This window comes from Diplodia corticola (genome assembly GCF_001883845.1).
Source record: "Diplodia corticola strain CBS 112549 chromosome Unknown scaffold89, whole genome shotgun sequence".
Taxonomy (NCBI): Eukaryota; Fungi; Ascomycota; class Dothideomycetes; order Botryosphaeriales; family Botryosphaeriaceae; genus Diplodia; species Diplodia corticola.
In genome coordinates this window covers 22,452-39,830 of record NW_017971568.1, presented here as the reverse complement: position 1 = coordinate 39,830, position 17,379 = coordinate 22,452, and the positions used below count along the sequence as shown (strand labels likewise).

Sequence of the window (17,379 nt, the reverse complement as noted above, 5' to 3'; positions counted from 1 at the left end):
GCTGGGTGTGCGCCATGACACCGCAGCGGACGGGCGTCCACAAATAAGGGTCAGAAAGCTTATCAGTCGGCGGGACATATCAGCACTGTCCCTGTTCCAGACCACAGCTCGAAGAAGACTAGACCCTGGATGCTATCGACCTCGACGATGGACCCGCACCAAGCCCGGGGCGGACCGACCGGGAGGGGCGGCTTCTCAGAGACGCCTTCTGATCTGATCTGCACTTGGTCACAGTCGGACAGAGGCCTCGAGGATGGGATTCCCGGCAAGGAGACGAGCGGATTGCCAATTGGATTGGATGCTGAGGGCAGGAGCTGGCTTGGGATTCTCCCCTATCTGGCAGCCAGCGGTGTTTTTTCTAGAATCTCCGATCGAGCACGACGCGGGCCGTGCAACGGACGGGGGCCAAGAAGTATTTTTGTGTTGTGGGCAGAGGTCAGTCCCGCCTCCACGGCGGGCAGGCAGGCGACGACGCGCCGGGAGCCGCAGAGCGGGAAGGGCGACATCGCGCAATCTGCTCCACAGCGTTAGCGAGGCGGGAAGCGGAGCATGGCGATTGCCCAGAGCGTGGAGGCTGGTGTGCCTTTCCTAATCCGCTGCCAATCCGGAGTGCAGATGGAGCGGGAGCGGGAGTTTGCGGGAGGCCTGTGGCTGGAGCGCGTGCGGAGGGGCGGCCACTCCGGGCGGTTTTCGTGCCCGTGCCCCCGCCCAGCAGGCTTCCAGAAGCAGCGCGTGGAAGCCGGCAAGGCAGGCATGCGTGCTCCGTAACAGCAGTGGAAAAGGCCGCTGGCCCTGGTGCCGCGTCCGCAGCCATGCGGCGTCGCCTCGGGAAAAAGGAGGGCTGGCCTCGGCCGGTCAAGCGTTAAAGGACTGGCTTGCACGTAAGCGGGCTATTCTTAGGCCTATTCGCAGCGCGCGGCCCCTATTCTCTCGAGCAAAGGGCGGCGATGTGTAACAACAACGCCAGTCACACGACGCTGTGGCGACCGGAGCGCTCTGGCGTCTGAGGCGGCGGACCTTGCGCCGTGGTTGAGCACGAGAATAGAGCAACTCATTCGAATCCGGCAAGCACAACGCCCGACGCGCGCACAGAAGTGTGGATTCGGGAGACAGTGAATCAGCGCCGATCATCCCGAACCGCGTTTAGCCGGCCGGCCAGCGGTTTTCTTTGTCATCGCCGCCCCCGGAGCCAATGGGCGGCCGCGATAAGGCCAGAGACCCTTGGTCTTGGCCGCCAGCCCAGCCACCCGCCGGTGCGTGTTGGAGCGTGTTGGGGTGCAAGCTTGCCGAAGTCGCTGCGCCGATGAGGCAGCGGGGGGCTCGTGCTGCTGCTGCGGCAACCCTCGCCGGTTGACGTCGGGCACCTGGAGTGCTGGAGTGCTGCGCGCAATGCCGATGGTGGCGCAGGCCCGAGGGAGCTCGTCGTCGCTAAGCCGCGCAGGCTGGCAGACTCACTCATCCCCGGCGAGCGCGGGCGACGGTCGCCAGCAGCAGCGCGTGCGGGTGCGCGAGCAGAGAAGAAAAAAGTGCGCGTCGCGCACGCCCACCGAGCATCCCGGACGCTTGGCTGTGACGAGCCAATCTTCTGCGGGGTATGTCGCAAACGCTGTAAAAAGCCGCATCGTCACCCGCCGCGCGCGATGGGGACCATGGGGGCCACTCATCGGACCCGATGTCCGTCTTCTGCTTCACGATCCCGCTCGCGGCTGCGGCCGTTGCGGGCGCGGCACAGAGGATGGCCTACCGACGGGCTGCTGTTCTGGGCAGGACCGCCTATCTGCCGGATCGCACGACGCGCCGCGAGATGGGCTCCTGAGATGGCCTTTGGCGAAGCCGCAGCACGGCCGCCGATAAGTCGCCCGCCTTGGTGCAGCTGCAGGTCCCCAGCGCGCCCAGCCCGCAAATCCACAGCGGCGGAATCCTCGCGCGACACGGCCGCAAACGAGCCATCCTTGCAGCGCCGCCGGCCTGGCGGTCAGTGGCCGTCCCAACGCCCATCCGGGGATGCTGAGCTCCTCAGCGTCACCCAGCCAGTAGTCATGGCGGCGGGGGCCCTCGCCGTCGGCAGTGGGCAGCCGGACGGCGGGTAGAGATAGCGGAGGGCGCGCACGCGATATCGTTGTCAAAGACAAAATAGTGATTGGCTAGCCGCGTGCCTGGCCGGGCGGTGGCTCGAGAGTGGACTGGATCGGTGTCAAGGCCTGGGCATGGATTATGCTGCGTGGAGCCCTTGGGATGCGCGCGCCGTGGGCACTGCCCGTGTGGGCGCGACGCGGCGTCAGGGCAGGAAACCCTGACGCCGCTCGCTCAGCCTTTAAAACATCCGGGTCGCCGCTCTCACCACGATCACAACCTCAACCTTTTTCCCTCAATCCCCTCCACTCCGTGTAGACAGGCCCCACGCCGTCGCGCTCCCACAGCTCCATACCGCTCTCCTGCCGCTTGCCCTCCGCGCCAGCTCCTCACACATCAGTCACCATGGTACGTCCCGCATGTCCCGCCTTTGTCCAAAAGCCGTCTGATTCTAACCAAGCCCGCAGTCGGAATCAACAATTGTCTCCAACACCGCCAACGTAAGCCGCAGCTGCTGTTCGCGCGCTGAAGTTGCGCACCCGCTAACTCCCAGCACAGCTTGAGAAGTACCTCAAGTTGCCCCAGAAGGGCTCCGTCATTGCCGAGTACGTCTGGATTGACGGCTCCAACGGCCTCCGCTCCAAGTGCAGGGTGAGTCACAATCCGATTCTGCCCCATCCCGCTTCCGCAGACGCGCCGCGCACAAACGCCTGTGGTGCGACGCCTGCGCTGCCCGCTGGTGTTGTCCCGCCCTTATCGCTGCTGTGCTGCACGATAAGAAGGCGGCGCCACTCTCCCGCCCACCCGCGCCTCGTTGGAGTCGCAAGGATCGCGTGGGATCGTGCGCCCACACCCCACTCGTCTCGATCCTGTCGCCCACGCCGCATTCCGGGAATTCGTGCTGATCATCCACCCGCCCGCAGACTCTCAAGTCGAAGCCTTCCAAGGTCGACGAGCTTCCCGAATGGAACTTCGACGGCTCTTCGACGGGCCAGGCCCCCGGCGACAACTCTGATGTCTACCTCCGCCCCGTCGCTTTCTACCCCGATCCCTTCCGTCTTGGCGACAACATCCTCGTCATGTGCGAGACCTGGGGTGCCGACGGCAAGCCTAACCCCTACAACTACCGCCACGATGCTGCCGTCGTGATGGAGGCGCACAAGTCGCAAAACTTCTGGTTCGGTCTCGAGCAGGAGTACACCCTCCTCGATCAGGCCGGCTGGCCCTATGGCTGGCCCAAGGGCGGTTACCCCGGCCCCCAGGGCCCCTACTACTGTGGTGTCGGTACCGGCAAAGTCTTCTGCCGCGACATCGTCGAGGCTCACTACAAGGCCTGCTTGTATGCCGAGATCAACATCTCCGGCACGAACGCCGAGGTCATGCCGGCTCAGTGGGAGTACCAGGTTGGTCCCTGCGTGGGCATCTCCAGTACGTAACAAATCTCCGAAGACTCCCCCCTACCGTCACTAACCGTCTACTAGTGGGCGACGAGCTCTGGATGTCTAGGTTCATCCTCCACCGCGTGGCCGAGGAGTTCGGCGCTGTGGTCACCTTCGCACCCAAGCCCATCCCCGGTGACTGGAATGGCGCCGGTCTTCACACCAACGTTTCCACCGACGATATCCGTGGCGAGGGTGGCATGAAGCACATCGAGGCCGCCATGGAGAAGCTTGCCCTTAGGCAAAAGGAGCACATGGCCGTCTACGGTGAGGGCAACCAGGCCCGCATGACCGGCAAGCACGAGACCGCGTCGTATGACAAGTTCTCCTGGGGCGTCGCCAACCGTGGCTCGTCGGTCCGTGTCCCTCGTTCCGTTGCCGCCGAGGGCAAGGGATACTTCGAGGACCGCCGTCCCGCCTCCAACGCCGACCCGTACCAGGTGACTGGTATCATGGTCGAGACCCTCTGCGGCAAGGTCGACGGTGCCGACGTTGCCGGCAAGGCGCAAGAGACCGCCGAGATGGAGGCCAAGGCGGAAGTGTAATTGCTACACGCCGCTTGACAATGCGTTCTTTGCGTACGGAGTTTGTAGACGGATAACGTTTGGGTTTGCACTTTCTATTTTGGCTACTGGAGAGTAGGAGAGGGACAGTTGGTCTGGTCTCAATCCGGACATGTGGAAGAGGAAAAACACACCCTAGATGCTGTGGCCATATCCCCACAGCCTTCATTGGACTACCCCAAGGAACATTACCACCTCGTAATGCTTGCTTATATGCTTGCACACCAGTTTCAACAGACGATTCCCCCATTATGCAGTAAAACTCGTAGATCTCGGGATTGCGAGAATGAAGATTTTCTATTACCCGTTCAAATATCTCTCGCGTGCCTTTTTTTTTTCCCTCGGTATAGTATTGCTTGGGGTTTGTGTGACATCACGAGAGCGATCATCTGTTGGGGTTGGTGTGCGCGACATTGTGTCGTGCGCGTACCTCTGGCAACACTTGCATCGATTTGCCAATCGGAATTTGCGAGTCCCACCATCGAAAAGGCGGGGATCGTCGAGGGGGAGAGACGGGAGCCTGACCACGGGTGTCCTTACGTCAGAGAGGCAGCGGCACCACCCGAACCGGGACAAGTTCCCCCTCCCCGCCCCCCCCTCCTTCATGCACTCACCCCACGCCGTTTATGTGCCTTAGCGAACACAACAATGCGGGATGATCATCAGTAGTAGCGATCAGCACCAAGACGCCGCCACAGCCACGACAAAGGACGTCACTCTCTGCACGTCAACCGGTTCCGGGGCGCTATGTACTGTACTGTACAAGCATTATACCCTACCTACTTGACGGATGGCATTCCGGTCCCACCCACCTGCTTGGTCGTCGGCTCTCTCTCTCTCTTCCCGCCCGCCAGCCGCCTAGGTAGGTACCTACCTACTAGTCCATCTTTGTCGCACGTCATCCATCACACCCAACCACCCAACCACCCACTCCCGGCTAAGCGGGACGGCCGGCCGGGGCGGGCGTGCGGGGGTACTAGTAGGTATGTACCATCTGTGGGTGTATGTACATACATACACGATAGGTGCAGACGCTTGCTAGATTTGGGTTGGACTGGTCGTTTCCTTGATTTATTGATGATTGATCTGACTGGGGGGGTGGGCTCGGTTCGGTTCGGTCGGTCGGTCGGGTCCTTTTGGTCTGGGGGATGTGATGCGGGGGTGGGTGGATAAGACGAAGGAAAAAAAAGGGAGAGGCGGGGGAGGGACAGGGAACTGGACTGGGGATGTAGGTGGGTATGGTTTTCTCCGTGGTGTCTGTCGTTCGCAGTTTGGTTTCTTTTTTTTTTTTGCGCGGATGGGGTGTGTGGGTGTTTGTTTGTTTCCTTGGTTCTTTTCTTATTACTTGTTTTTTTTTCTTTGCGTGTGCGGATGCCGGTTTGGTGGGCCTTTCTCGTTGTTATTACTGTTGTTGCTGGGTCGATTCGTGACTGCGGAGTATCCGCTAGGCTAGTAGTGTATTGGGTTGGTGTGTATCACTGATAGTGATGATTTGAGTGTGGATAAGTTGCGTTCCATTTTGCTATTTGTTCCCTACGGCTGATGTGAGGAAGCGGGAGGAACAGGGAAAAGGTGCGCAAGAGAACGGTCTGGATTGGACTCTTTTGGCGTATACCTTGTTTGCGAGGTCTTGTTATCTTCTATTCCTTCTTGTTCATTCGTTACCTCTATTCTTGTATCTCGGTCTTCCTTCTCCCTTTAGTTTTTCGGTGCTTGTTTTTCGCGCTTATGGGCCGCCGTTATTCTTTTGTGCACTTGATTTGCTGTCGTTTTGACCATTATTATGGGCTATAGAAACTTCCAACCCTCCTGCATTGGCGTCGGAAGTCATCGTACAGACATGGTGGGTTGCGAGTGTGCGTAAGCGTCCAGATAGGACTAATATATCCATAAGTGGTGTGAAATATCTCCGGGCTGAAATCTTGAGTAGCACACTGTGCTGTCTTCCTTTGTCTAAAACCTCATACGGATGATAAGATTCGTTTCTTGTGACTGATGAGTATCTCCGAAAATGCAGGGGATTTCTACCACACCCAAAGATGACGAGGAGGAACAGAAAAAGAAACGAGTTCACTGTGCGTTGCTGCAGAGTGAGACGATTGGATGCGGCTCGTAAGCCGGCTATCTCCGGCGGGGTGTGCTGCGTGTGGTTTAGATTGCAAAAGCCCTCGTTTAGTGAGGCGTAACCAGGGTTCGTGATGATAGATAACGGGAGGCACATGTGTTGCGGCGCGGCACATGGCCAGACTCAAGCGGGGCGCAAAGATAACAGATTTTTTTTTCTTTTTCGATGAGAGATTCCAAGAGGTAATTGATACATTCATCTATGCAATACTAATGTGCAAACTCGGAAACGTAAAAGTTTTGGCATGTAGCGCGTGGGTGAAGCCCTCGCATTCAACCCTGGCGCCCAGTAATTCTCGCCGAGCGGTGCCTTCTGCGCCGCTGATGAAAAGAGCCCTGCTCTTGTATCGCTGTTCTAGCGTTTGATGGTCTTCGTTCATCCGTGCCGTGGTAAATAATCGCATACTGGATTCGCACCAGGGTTGTGGGTGTGAACTTGATCTCCTTTGTGATCTATGTGCAAAGTGTTCATCTGCCAGTTCCTGGACAATGCGTCGGCGAACGCATGCCGGAGATGACTGGAAGGGAGTAGAAAACTCTCGAGATGGACATCTGTAAGAAGAAAAGTGATACGCTCGGGATGTGCGAATGTTGGATCAACAGCCCGAGGCTGTTACGTGGGCTGTAGCTGTAGCCCGGTCTTCAACCAGCACTGTTCTCAGGACTGCCGTGCAGTCTTATTGAGCTGGAGGGCTCGTTCGTGACCTGACCTGCCCAAGGCGGCAGATGTCCATCCTCAATGCGTAAAGTGCACGGTGCGGGGTCCAAGCGTGGGAGTTTTGGTTCGGAGATAACGTGCGTTGACGTGGTTAAAGTACCATAGCGCGCGTCATCGAGCAACGACGACAGCCGTTTCGCCGCGTGATGCGCCCACAATCTCGAAACGCCCTTGATTGTTGTCTTTGTCGCGAGGGTGTGTGTTCAGCGGTGGGTTCCGCCTTGGTTGATCTGACCATCGTTCCTGAGCAGATTGCCTGTCGAGCTGTTACCATCGCCGCCGGCGCCCGGTGGTCCCGTCAACGTGTCTTGGTAGTCCGGCGGCTTGTTTCCTTGCGAGTCGCGCGACAGCGTGCGCATCGGGATCGTCAAGCCCGCCTCGCTCTGCCAGCCCGCCGCGGGCGGTGGCGGCATTGGCGGCATCGCCACTACGGGCGCACCAGCAGGCGCATAGTGTCCGCCGGGGGGAGCAGTGTAGGCCGACTGCGGCGGCCCGCCCGGCGGCTGGTGGTACGGCGGAGGTGCCTCGCCACGCTCGTTGAGCCCTTCTTCCGGTGTGCGTGGCGGCCCTCCTCCGCCCATCATCCAGCGACCGTTCCAGCGGGAGTTGTTTTGCGCGCCGTTGATGTCCTGTGCCAGCGCGGATTGGCCGCCGTTGCGCATCATGGCCTTTCTGCGCTTCTTGCGGCGATGGAGGAGGAGGAGCGCGACGATGAGCAGGATGACGGCGATGGCGATGAAGAGGAAGTAGAGGTTGAGCATGCCGTTGCTGCTCAGCGATGAATCCGAGGTGTCGTTGCTGGGGTCGTCATCGCCGGCGCCGCTGCCGGGGCTGGGATTTGTGCCCTGCGCGTGAGCGGCGGGTGCGAAGAGGAGCCAGAGGAAGAGGGGCGAGGTGGTCGAGGTCGACAGCTGGGACAGCGGACTGCTGCTGCTGCTGTAACGGCAGCAGCTCGGCGGGCGGAGGGTGTTGGCATTCATGCTGTCATGGTAGCCGCGGTGGCGCGAGTGGTGTAGTATTGCCGAGAAGCTTCAATTGCGTGGAGAAGAATGCGTCGACGTCGAGGTGTGGAAATGGGTGGTTAATGGAGAGAAAGCGGCTGGGCGGCTGCGGTGATAAAGGTGAGACAAGGCGACCCAGAATAATAGAGGGCGGATCGCTGCGGAAGGCAAGGAAAGGTCCTGGGGTGCCTGCAGGTCTGGTGCCGAAGGAGGATGTGGCTCGCGGCGCGCTGGTCGTTAGCCTGCTCACATCAGAGCTCGCATTTGTCGCGGGTTCCAGCGTGGAATGGGCGCATGCGCGCATGTTATTTGAGATTCCGCGAGCCTGTGACGCGGCTTTTGCGTTTGGATTTGGATCGTCGGCGTGCAGGTTTTTGTTGGCTGGGATGTGGAGAGATTGCGCCGGGCAGCACTCGCTCACCGCGCGTCGTCCTTTGACGCAATTGCTGTGGCTGAAGTCGCACAAGCATGGCGCGGCGGCCTTCTGTCAGATGGGTGGTTAAGCTTACCGTCAGCCTTGCCCTCCGGCGCTGGTACCTGCGCGCATCGGCTTCCACACTTTGCTCACGTCGCCTGTTCCACCATTACCAGGCCTCGACCCGTGCGCCTGTTGCAAAGACTGCCAGCCGACTGGACAAAGCCGTCGCGTGAGACGTCGCCTGCCCTTGTCAGCCTGCCCTGCGCCCGCGCCAACCCTCCGCCTGCAGCTGCCGTCAGGTACCCACACTTTGCTCCTCTCGCTCCGCATCGTCTCCGATCTTGCCCCTACGGGACAGCCTACAGCCATCCAGCCTCCCTGACCGGCTGCAGCAATCCTCACCGTCGTTGACTTTAGCCTGTTTCCCGGCCGGTCGCTCTGCCCACGATGCCTAGAGCTCTGAGAGGTGAGCAAGATGCCCCTGCGTCGTGGATGGCATTTCCCCGCGATGCGTCAACCTCTGTATGGCGTGGTGCTCATGTGGAGGCTTTGAAGGCATCCTCGTCCAGTGCGATGAGTCGATCAAAACCATCATCGTCAAGATCGATTCCGAGCTGAACGACTTCATCATCGAAGATCTCGACGATGAGACGCTCGTCATCAAGGCCGAGAAGCTCCGCGAACTGAAGCGCAGGCTGAATGATGTACGTGTGTTGGCGTTGACGACGTGGCTTTTGTTGCTGACAAGCCACAGGTGTTGAAAGACGCTGTTGGAATGCCCCCCGAAGCTGCGAACATCGACTAAGGAGCTGTGCAGCATATCTGAGCGGACGAGAAAGGCAGACGGCTGGATTAGACAGCACTTCACTGCACGTGTCCAGCATCTATTGGGAAATTTGAGGGATAGGAGGCTCAAACGAAGGAATCGTCATTGGTTCAGATCTAACCGCCATGCAACACCCAACACCCACCAGCATCAAGCTTGTTCTTCCACTCTGCGCCACGAAAGCAAATCCAAGACTAGTTGCCTGATCTAGGTCTGCTGAGCGCCGGCCGTTTCGGGCACCCAATTCACACGGTGCTTAGTGTACAGCTCAAGAGCCGGCTTGGCCTTGTTGAGCGCGTCATAGTCGTCGAGGACACCCGCCTTGACAATCTTGGAGCCCGCGAACAGCCCGGTCTCGCGATACAGGGTTGTCCCGCAATCGCCGCAGAAGTGGCTGGTGATGGTGTTTCCGCTGTCACCTGTTTTGCTGATGGTTTTGGTAGTGCCTTGGGTGACTTTGAACCCGTCTTCGGACACAATGAGGTTGGTGCTGTAGGTGCTCCCGCTGATCTTGCGGCAATCGAGGCAGTGACAGGTAGCCTGGATAGGTGTGTGAGCAGCCATCTTCTGCCGGGCGGGATTATGGATCATTCGCAACCAACCTGGTTAGCCGGCTCGCCCGAGTACGAGATTTTGATGTTCCCGCAGAAGCAGCTGCCGGTAGTCATGATTCCGAATCGATATGGGGCTGTGGCGAAGAGCTGCGGTGCTAGGACGGTATTTGAGATTGCGTGCCGAAGCGGGGGTCAGCAGTTTCCGTTCTTTATAGATGGACAGCCCCGCTTATTTGGAAGCGCAACTGCAGTTAGCTGGGCTCGTGCCACGGCAAGCCGCCCATGACTCTTCGCAGTCGGCTCTGTTGCCTAGCAGGTTCTTGATTACATATCATGCAACCGGCGTCTTTGGCATGGTGCTTGTCCACGGTGATCTCGGACGTGGTTGGAGATGACCGAGGCCCAGCACCAGCGAAATGCGGGGAACAACGTTGGATACGGAACGCCATGGCTGGAACGTACAGGACCGGCGCAATTGACCGCGAACAAGCCGTTGCTGACGCTTCTGAATGATCGAGACTCGCATTCATACGCAACGACTATGCAGAGTATGGGTTGGTGCCTTTCCATTTATGGTAGTTCAATTTTCGGAAAAGCAACCAATCAAGACTTGCAGTCCGTACGGCTGACATCTTGAACGCCATTGGATGTCTAGCTAACAACATGAGCATTTGACAGCCGTATGCGCAGCGCACAGATGAGGCGGTGGCTTCAGAAGAATTGATCCTTCTAGCATCAGCCTTAGTAGAGATCCATCACCCCGCTTATGTAAGAAAGCAAAGTCTACGCTTCGATGCCCTGATACAGCTGTGGAATGCGTTGCTAGATCAAGACATTTACACAGAGGAGAGGCCTTGATCTTCGCTATAGGAAATGATGAGGAATGGGACTGTCGGATGAACCTGCTGGAATTGCGACTAGATTGCGGGGATCAGGTGGTTTTTTTCCGTAGCATGTGCAACGCGCTCATCAAGCTGCAGGTGACGCTGGACGCGTCGCGCGCGGCAGCAACAGGTACCTACGCGATAGCAGAGCCTGCACTGGCATCCAGAAAGTGCAGCAGAGCCCGGGACTTTCTAGAAGTGCGCCAGCTCCGCCCAGATTTCAACCCTACCCGAACGAGCCTCGCGGGACGGGCTGTGATTGGCTCCGCTAGCGAAACTCGCGTCCAAGCGTCAGCACACACGCTCGACAACTTCAGATCATTTATCGCGGAGCTCGACACCACCTGCAGCGAACCTCGACAATCCCACCACCAACAGACACCATGGCCGAACAACTTGTGCTGCGGGGCACCCTTGAGGGCCACAACGGCTGGGTCACTTCGCTGGCCACCTCCCTCGAGAAGTGAGTCTGGAGCGGCTGCGCCAGCGCGCCAAAATGCGCAGAGGAGGATGAAAGGCTAATTCGCTGCTGCACAGCCCGAACATGCTCCTGTCGGGTTCCCGCGACAAGTCCCTCATCATCTGGAACCTTACCCGCGATGAGCAGGCCTACGGCTACCCCAAGCGCAGCCTGACTGGTCACTCCCACATCGTCTCGGACTGCGTACGTGCCCAGCGCGCCCCGCGAACACCACAAAACACCGACGAAAATTGGCGCTAACTCGTGCTGCTGCAGGTCATCTCCTCCGACGGCGCCTACGCTCTTTCCTCGTCCTGGGACAAGACCCTCCGCCTGTGGGAGCTCTCCACCGGTGTGACCACCCGCCGCTTCGTCGGCCACACCAACGACGTTCTCTCCGTCTCCTTCTCCGCCGACAACCGTCAGATCGTCTCCGGCTCGCGCGACAGGACCATCAAGCTCTGGAACACCCTCGGTGACTGCAAGTACACCATCACCGACAAGGGCCACACCGAGTGGGTCTCCTGCGTCAGGTTCTCCCCCAACCCCCAGAACCCCGTCATCGTCTCCGCTGGCTGGGACAAGTTCGTCAAGGTGGGTACAATTCTTCCGGCACTCTCCATTCTCGGGCTTTCGAATGATGCTACGCATTTTCAAAAGTATTTGCTACTTCAGAGCCTCACGGCGATGAGACAAACATTCACCATTGCACTGATCCAACACCCCTTTCTCCGCTTTTTCCAGCTCAGAAAAAAACTAGCCAAATGTGCGCAGGAGCTGACAAAAGCACTTAGGTTTGGGAGCTCGCCTCTTGCCGCATCCAGACCGACCACATCGGCCACACCGGTTACATCAACACCGTCACCATCTCCCCCGATGGCTCTCTCTGCGCCTCCGGTGGCAAGGACGGTACCACCATGCTCTGGGACCTGAACGAGTCCAAGCACCTGTACTCTCTCACCGCCGGTGACGAGATCCACGCCCTCGTCTTCTCTCCCAACCGCTACTGGCTGTGCGCTGCCACTGCCAGCAGCATCATCATCTTTGACCTCGAGAAGAAGAGCAAGGTTGATGAGCTCAAGCCCGAGTACGTCGAGGTTGGCAAGAAGAGCAGGGAGCCCGAGTGTATCTCCCTTGCCTGGTCTGCGGACGGCCAGACTCTGTTCGCTGGTTACACCGACAACAAGGTCCGTACAATGATGCCGCGTGCGATGGAGTCTCTCGCTAATCCTTCATTTTTAGATCCGTGCTTGGGGCGTTATGAGCAGGGCTTAAGTTTGGTGATTTCTGTTGGTGGGTGCGAAGGAACATGCTCTTTATGGCATGATGGATACGATAAGGGCGACCGTGAGGTAACGGGCTTTTTTACCTCACACATTTCATGGGCATTGTACTTCCACGGCGCTCTGAGAGAAATCCAAAAAATTTCAATGCATGGGATTGTAATCATCAAGCATTCCACAGACACATACTTGACCTCTCGATGATATGGTGACGATCTGGCGAATTTGCTTGCCATACGAGGTAACTTCTGAACGCCATATTGGTGCCGAATATTGGTCTGACAGGGACAAGAAACACAGTTGAGTTACGGCAATGCATAGCTGTTCTTATGCTCCAATTTAACTTATTCGCAATGGGTTCCGTTGCAACGTTTAGTAAGTCCACATTTTCAATTCCTCATATCAATTACAATAACTAGAGCATCTGGCTAGGGTCATGGTAATCGTCTCCAGAAGGACCAATCACAACTTTGCGAACTTCGGCTTTGTTTTCTTCAAGCCCGACATCAACGCATCCTTGATATCGTCCGTTTGGAGCATGGCGCCATTCCAGACAGCGGTATATCGAAGACCTAAATATCCTTGTCAGCTTCAACCTTTTGACTTAAAAGCTATGCACAACCGCTCCGGACTTCCCGACAGTACCAAAAAAAGAGACATCGAATCCTATCACGTATCTCTCGAAAAGAGAGAACAAGCGGCCGGTCAAAAACCAAAAAAAAAAGCAATAAACGGGGGCAACGAAGAAAAAAGAAAAACACCAAAACAAACTCACCCTCCTCGACGGTATGATCGCGACTGTAATTCAACAACTCCTTGGTCCCCACCACGGCGACGGGGCTCTTACTCGCGATCAGCGCCGCCTTCTCCAGCCCGGCCGCCACCGCCTCCTCCTTGCCGCCGCGGTACACGCCGCTCACGAAGCCCTCGCGCAGCGCCTCGTCGGCGCCGAAGACGCGGGCCGTCAGCGCCACGTCCTTTGCCCACGACGCGTTGCCCACGGCCTTGGGCAGGCGCGTCAGCGTGCCGATGTCGGCCGCGATGCCGATGTCGACCTCCTTGACGGCGAAGGCGGCGTCGGCGGCGCACAGGCGCACGTCGCACGCGAGGGAGAGGTCGATGGCGAGCCCGTAGCAGATGCCGTGCAGGACGGCGATGGTGGGTTTCGGGCACGTCTCGAGCGTCGACACGCACGCTTGGAAGGTCGTGATGTGGTGGATGTTGTGGAGGGCTTTGCGCGCGGCGTCGAGCGGGGCTTGGGACGTGGCGAGCACGCCCGAGGTGGAGGCCGCTTGTACGTCGAGCGGGGCTTGGGACGTGGCGAGCACGCCCGAGGTGGAGGCCGCTTGTACGTCGAGGCCGGCGGTGAAGGCGCGCGGGCCGGCGCCTGTGAGGAGGATGCAGCGGACGTTGGGGGAGGTGGAGAGCCGCGTTATGATTGTGGAGAGGTTGAGCCACATTCTGGGAGGGGCGGGGGAGGTGGTTAGGTTGTGAGGGCTTTTTCTTTTTTCTTGGGGGAGTCTTTTGACAGCGCGGTTCTGGGGGTTTGGACGGATGGTGTGGAGTGGAGTTGGTGTGGTGAGAGGGATTTCATTTTTCTTATCCTTGACGGCTGGGGTGCAGATGGATTGTTGTAGAGGAAAGCTGAGGTATTGAGAGACTATGAAAGTTCAGAAGGGGAAGCTTGATAGAATACGTACTGCTCGACGAAGGCATTCAGCTTCTCGGGGCGGTTGATCTCTACGTGGGCAACATATTCCCTGGGGAATGTGACGTTGAAGTATTCATACTTGTACTCTTCGGCAGACATGTTTGCGTGTGAAACTAGACAGATTCGGTCCCGACACAAAAACAGACAAGAACAGGCGGGAAGTTGGTGTAAGACGAAGGAAGCTGTTGTAAGAGTCGAGAGGAGACGAACAGCCGGGCTTGGCTGCTCACATGCCTCGGCAACTGGCAAGCCACACCGCCCGCAAAGGTACCCAGCCACGTTTGCCGTCTTGTCAAACACCAGCCACAGACCCGGACCCGCCACAGCTACTGCCGCGTTGCCATCGTCGAGCTTCTCCCCGCAGCCCTGCTGTCGCGTGTTTGCGACCGACGCCTCTCGCTCTCCAAATCCCTCGAGCAATTGAAACACTCCTTTGTCGTCCTTACCGAAGCTTCAGCTGTGCAATTGTTTTCAAGCACCGTCCGTACCGACCGTTTCATTCGCTTCCTGGCAGCCTATCCGCGACACGAGCTCAGTACATGACGTGAACCCTGACTTCACCAGCGCGCCTTCACCTCTGCCAAAGCTCTTCCGCAGCTGAGCACGCCTGAGCCACCACGAAACCGTCATGTCGACCCCAACGAACCACCCAGCGCGACACCAGCCGCAAGCATCCAACGCCGCCGGGACACCGTCGCAACAACACCTCGGTACTTTCTCGTCGCCCGCCCCTCGCAGCGTCCCCTCGCCCGCCGCCCAGCGCAGTACCCAGCAAGCCGGCAAGTCGCCCTTCAACACCACATCCGGAGCATCCAGCTCGGCCATGGCGGCGTCGGCGGGCCAGAACCACTCCAAAACGCTGCTCGGCAGCTCACCGGCGGCCGGGGGCGGCGGCAGCGGCAGCGGCAGCGGCACCATCGGCTTCGACTCACCGGGCGCGCTCAACCTGGGGCTCAACGCGCTGGCGGGGCTGGAGGGCGGGGTGGGCATGGGCATCAGCATGAGCGGCATGAGCGGGCTGGGGCTGGGCATGGGGCTGACGTCGTCGATGGGCGGCCGGCCGGACGACACGGAGCAGCGCAAGCGGCTGGAGGGCATCATCGCGACGCTGGGGGCGCGCCCCGGCCGCGTCAGCCGCGAGGGCATGGAGCGGCTGGCCAAGCAGCTGGGATTGTCGAGCGAGGTCATGTCCGACTCGCACGGCGAGCAGCAGCTGTTGCTCGCGCACACCAGCTTCATGCTGGACATTGCCTTTCGCGACAACGTCGTCGATGGCGTGACGCTGCAGTTTGGCGACTTGTCCGAGAGCGTGCAGAAGCATTCGGCGTCGGCGGCGAAGGTGTTCAAGGCGGACCTGGTGCCGAGTCCGGGCGAGGCGAGCATCAATCTCTCGCTTGACCGGTTCGCGAAGAATCTGGAGAAGCTGGCGAGGCTGGACCATTTGAGCATCTTCAAGGAAGCGAAGCCCGAGGTCAGCTGCTTCGAGGCCGTCACGGGTGTGTACAACAGCTTGCAGAAGCTGTTCGAACATGAGAGGAAGGCTGCCATGCATTTGTTCGATGTCTCAAAGCCACATGCTCATCAGAAAGCAGCGAGGGAGGTTCTCTGCAAGAAGAGCGGAAGGCCAAGGATGAACGCCAATTCGGCAGTGGGATTGTCGTTGGAATACTGGATGGAGAGGAGGCTGGTCTTTCAGAGACTGGAGAAGAAGGAGACGGGAGGCGAAGATACAAGCATGGATGTTGACGACGAAAGCGAGCAGTATGATGAGAGTGCGAATAAGATATTCTCACTGACGATCGAATGCGAGTCCTCCCCAGCACAGCTCTATCCGTCAATACGAGTCAGCGACGCCTGGATATCAGACGTGGTAGAAAAGCCTTCAGATCCCAATGATCTTTTCGGTTCACCAACAATCGACTGGTTGGATCCTCCCCCGACGTACGCCGGTGGATCAGAAGTCGCACAAAATGACCCTATGGCACTTGATGGCAATAGCATTGGCAAGCTTCCGAATGTGCGCTTCGTCGCCAAGCTGAATCCTCCTCTGGTGGTTCCTCTAAACACGGCGCAAAACATCCTCGCTTCTGTCAACGTCCAAATGAATCAAGAGTCACTGAAGTGGGCAACTTCTCTGGAAGCACTGGTGTTGAAGCCAGATGACGAGCCAACAGCGGGAATGCCTACGGACATTGCGAAAGAGTACCACAATGTTCGAAACGTCTTTGTGGTAGACAAGAATGGCAAGGAAGAGGACAGACGGCACGAGGCAACCCTTTACGTGCACAAGACCGAGGTCGCCTGCATTTTGGATGAGATACCTTTCGACCACCCCCGGCAACTCATCCAAGTACTTCCGGTAAGCGACATCTCCATCGACCCCCCTTTGAAGATAGAAGAAACTAAAACCTCGCGCAGGTCCTCCGCCAATACGCCCACCTCAGCACCCTCATCCAATCCGCCCTCCAACCACCCCCACCGCCCAAACAACTCACCCAGACCAGCACCACCATCCCCACCCCCCCTCCCGAAAACCCCTCCGCCCTCCCATCCATCCTCCCCATGAGCATCTCCCTCACCGGCATCGACCAATCCGGCACCTCGTCCCCCATCCTCGCCGTCGCCTACCCCCGCCCCTCATCCGGCAACGGCAACGGCAACGGCCACCACCCCTCATCCAGCAAGCCCATCGAAACCCTCGAAGACCTCCTCGACGGCCTCTCCTTCGCGCAGCCGCCGCCCACAGACGCCAACGTCGCCGCCACCTTCCCGGACGAAATTGACACGGCCATGAGCGGCACGGACGCGGACCTCTTCGGCGACGGCAGCAGCAACTCGGATAAGAAAGCGTCGTCGTCGTCATCGCCGTTCGATGCGTCGATGCCGCCGCCGCCGCCGCCACCGACGGTGACGCTTGCGGCGAGCGTGCTGCCGAATGCGGATGTGGCGATTGTGGCGCAGGATTTGTTGCCGGAGTTGTTGGGGCAGGTTGGTGGTGGCGGCGATAAGATGAAGGGAGGGGAGGGCGGAGAGAGGGCGGAGAAGGGGGGAGAGGAGGAGGCGAGGAAGAGGGAGCAGGAGGATGAGGCGGGGCGGATGAGGGTGTTGGGGAGGATGGGGAGGGCGCTGGAGTTGTGTGGGGATTTGGGGGTTTGGGTGGAGTGGGTGAGGGATCGGATGGGTGGGGATGGTGGTGGTGGTTCTGGGGAGGGGGGGAGGTGAGGGAGGGAGGTGAGGGAGGATGGAATGGGTTGGGTTCGTGAGGGGTTTATGCGTGAGGGGAGGGGAAGAGGGGGGAGGAAAAAGTGTGTAAATGTGGTAGCAT

At 58.8% G+C, this 17,379-nt stretch overlaps 7 protein-coding genes across 7 annotated transcripts; 4 read left to right on the top strand and 3 right to left on the bottom strand.

The window, feature by feature from the left end:
• Positions 1 to 2,478: 2,478 nt before the first annotated feature.
• On the top strand, positions 2,479 to 4,057 carry BKCO1_8900016 (glutamine synthetase; the record flags this gene model as incomplete). The annotated part of the gene is made up of 5 exons (XM_020279694.1): positions 2,479 to 2,481; positions 2,541 to 2,573; positions 2,632 to 2,724; positions 2,997 to 3,501; positions 3,555 to 4,057. The coding sequence occupies 5 exons, from the start codon at positions 2,479 to 2,481 to the stop codon at positions 4,055 to 4,057; spliced, it is 1,137 nt and encodes a 378-aa protein (XP_020125450.1).
• Positions 4,058 to 7,120: 3,063 nt separating this feature from the next.
• BKCO1_8900015 (uncharacterized protein) lies at positions 7,121 to 7,897 on the bottom strand (the record flags this gene model as incomplete). The annotated part of the gene is made up of 1 exon (XM_020279693.1): positions 7,121 to 7,897. The coding sequence occupies one exon, from the start codon at positions 7,895 to 7,897 to the stop codon at positions 7,121 to 7,123; it is 777 nt and encodes a 258-aa protein (XP_020125451.1).
• Positions 7,898 to 8,860: 963 nt separating this feature from the next.
• Positions 8,861 to 9,141, top strand: BKCO1_8900014 (rna polymerase ii transcription factor b subunit 5; the record flags this gene model as incomplete). Its single annotated transcript, XM_020279692.1, has 2 exons — positions 8,861 to 9,040; positions 9,091 to 9,141. The coding sequence occupies 2 exons, from the start codon at positions 8,861 to 8,863 to the stop codon at positions 9,139 to 9,141; spliced, it is 231 nt and encodes a 76-aa protein (XP_020125452.1).
• Positions 9,142 to 9,369: 228 nt separating this feature from the next.
• BKCO1_8900013 (glutathione-dependent formaldehyde-activating protein) lies at positions 9,370 to 9,830 on the bottom strand (the record flags this gene model as incomplete). The annotated part of the gene is made up of 2 exons (XM_020279691.1): positions 9,370 to 9,702; positions 9,765 to 9,830. The coding sequence occupies 2 exons, from the start codon at positions 9,828 to 9,830 to the stop codon at positions 9,370 to 9,372; spliced, it is 399 nt and encodes a 132-aa protein (XP_020125439.1).
• Positions 9,831 to 10,983: 1,153 nt separating this feature from the next.
• Positions 10,984 to 12,335, top strand: BKCO1_8900012 (guanine nucleotide-binding protein subunit beta-like protein; the record flags this gene model as incomplete). The annotated part of the gene is made up of 5 exons (XM_020279690.1): positions 10,984 to 11,063; positions 11,138 to 11,264; positions 11,337 to 11,654; positions 11,855 to 12,247; positions 12,303 to 12,335. The coding sequence occupies 5 exons, from the start codon at positions 10,984 to 10,986 to the stop codon at positions 12,333 to 12,335; spliced, it is 951 nt and encodes a 316-aa protein (XP_020125440.1).
• A 470-nt stretch (positions 12,336 to 12,805) lies between these two features.
• Positions 12,806 to 14,153, bottom strand: BKCO1_8900011 (enoyl-hydratase isomerase family protein; the record flags this gene model as incomplete). Its single annotated transcript, XM_020279689.1, has 3 exons — positions 12,806 to 12,915; positions 13,119 to 13,987; positions 14,044 to 14,153. 3 exons carry the CDS (start codon positions 14,151 to 14,153, stop codon positions 12,806 to 12,808), a joined length of 1,089 nt encoding a protein of 362 aa, XP_020125441.1.
• A 529-nt stretch (positions 14,154 to 14,682) lies between these two features.
• Positions 14,683 to 17,276, top strand: BKCO1_8900010 (uncharacterized protein; the record flags this gene model as incomplete). Its single annotated transcript, XM_020279688.1, has 2 exons — positions 14,683 to 16,413; positions 16,473 to 17,276. The coding sequence occupies 2 exons, from the start codon at positions 14,683 to 14,685 to the stop codon at positions 17,274 to 17,276; spliced, it is 2,535 nt and encodes an 844-aa protein (XP_020125442.1).
• Positions 17,277 to 17,379: the final 103 nt, after the last annotated feature.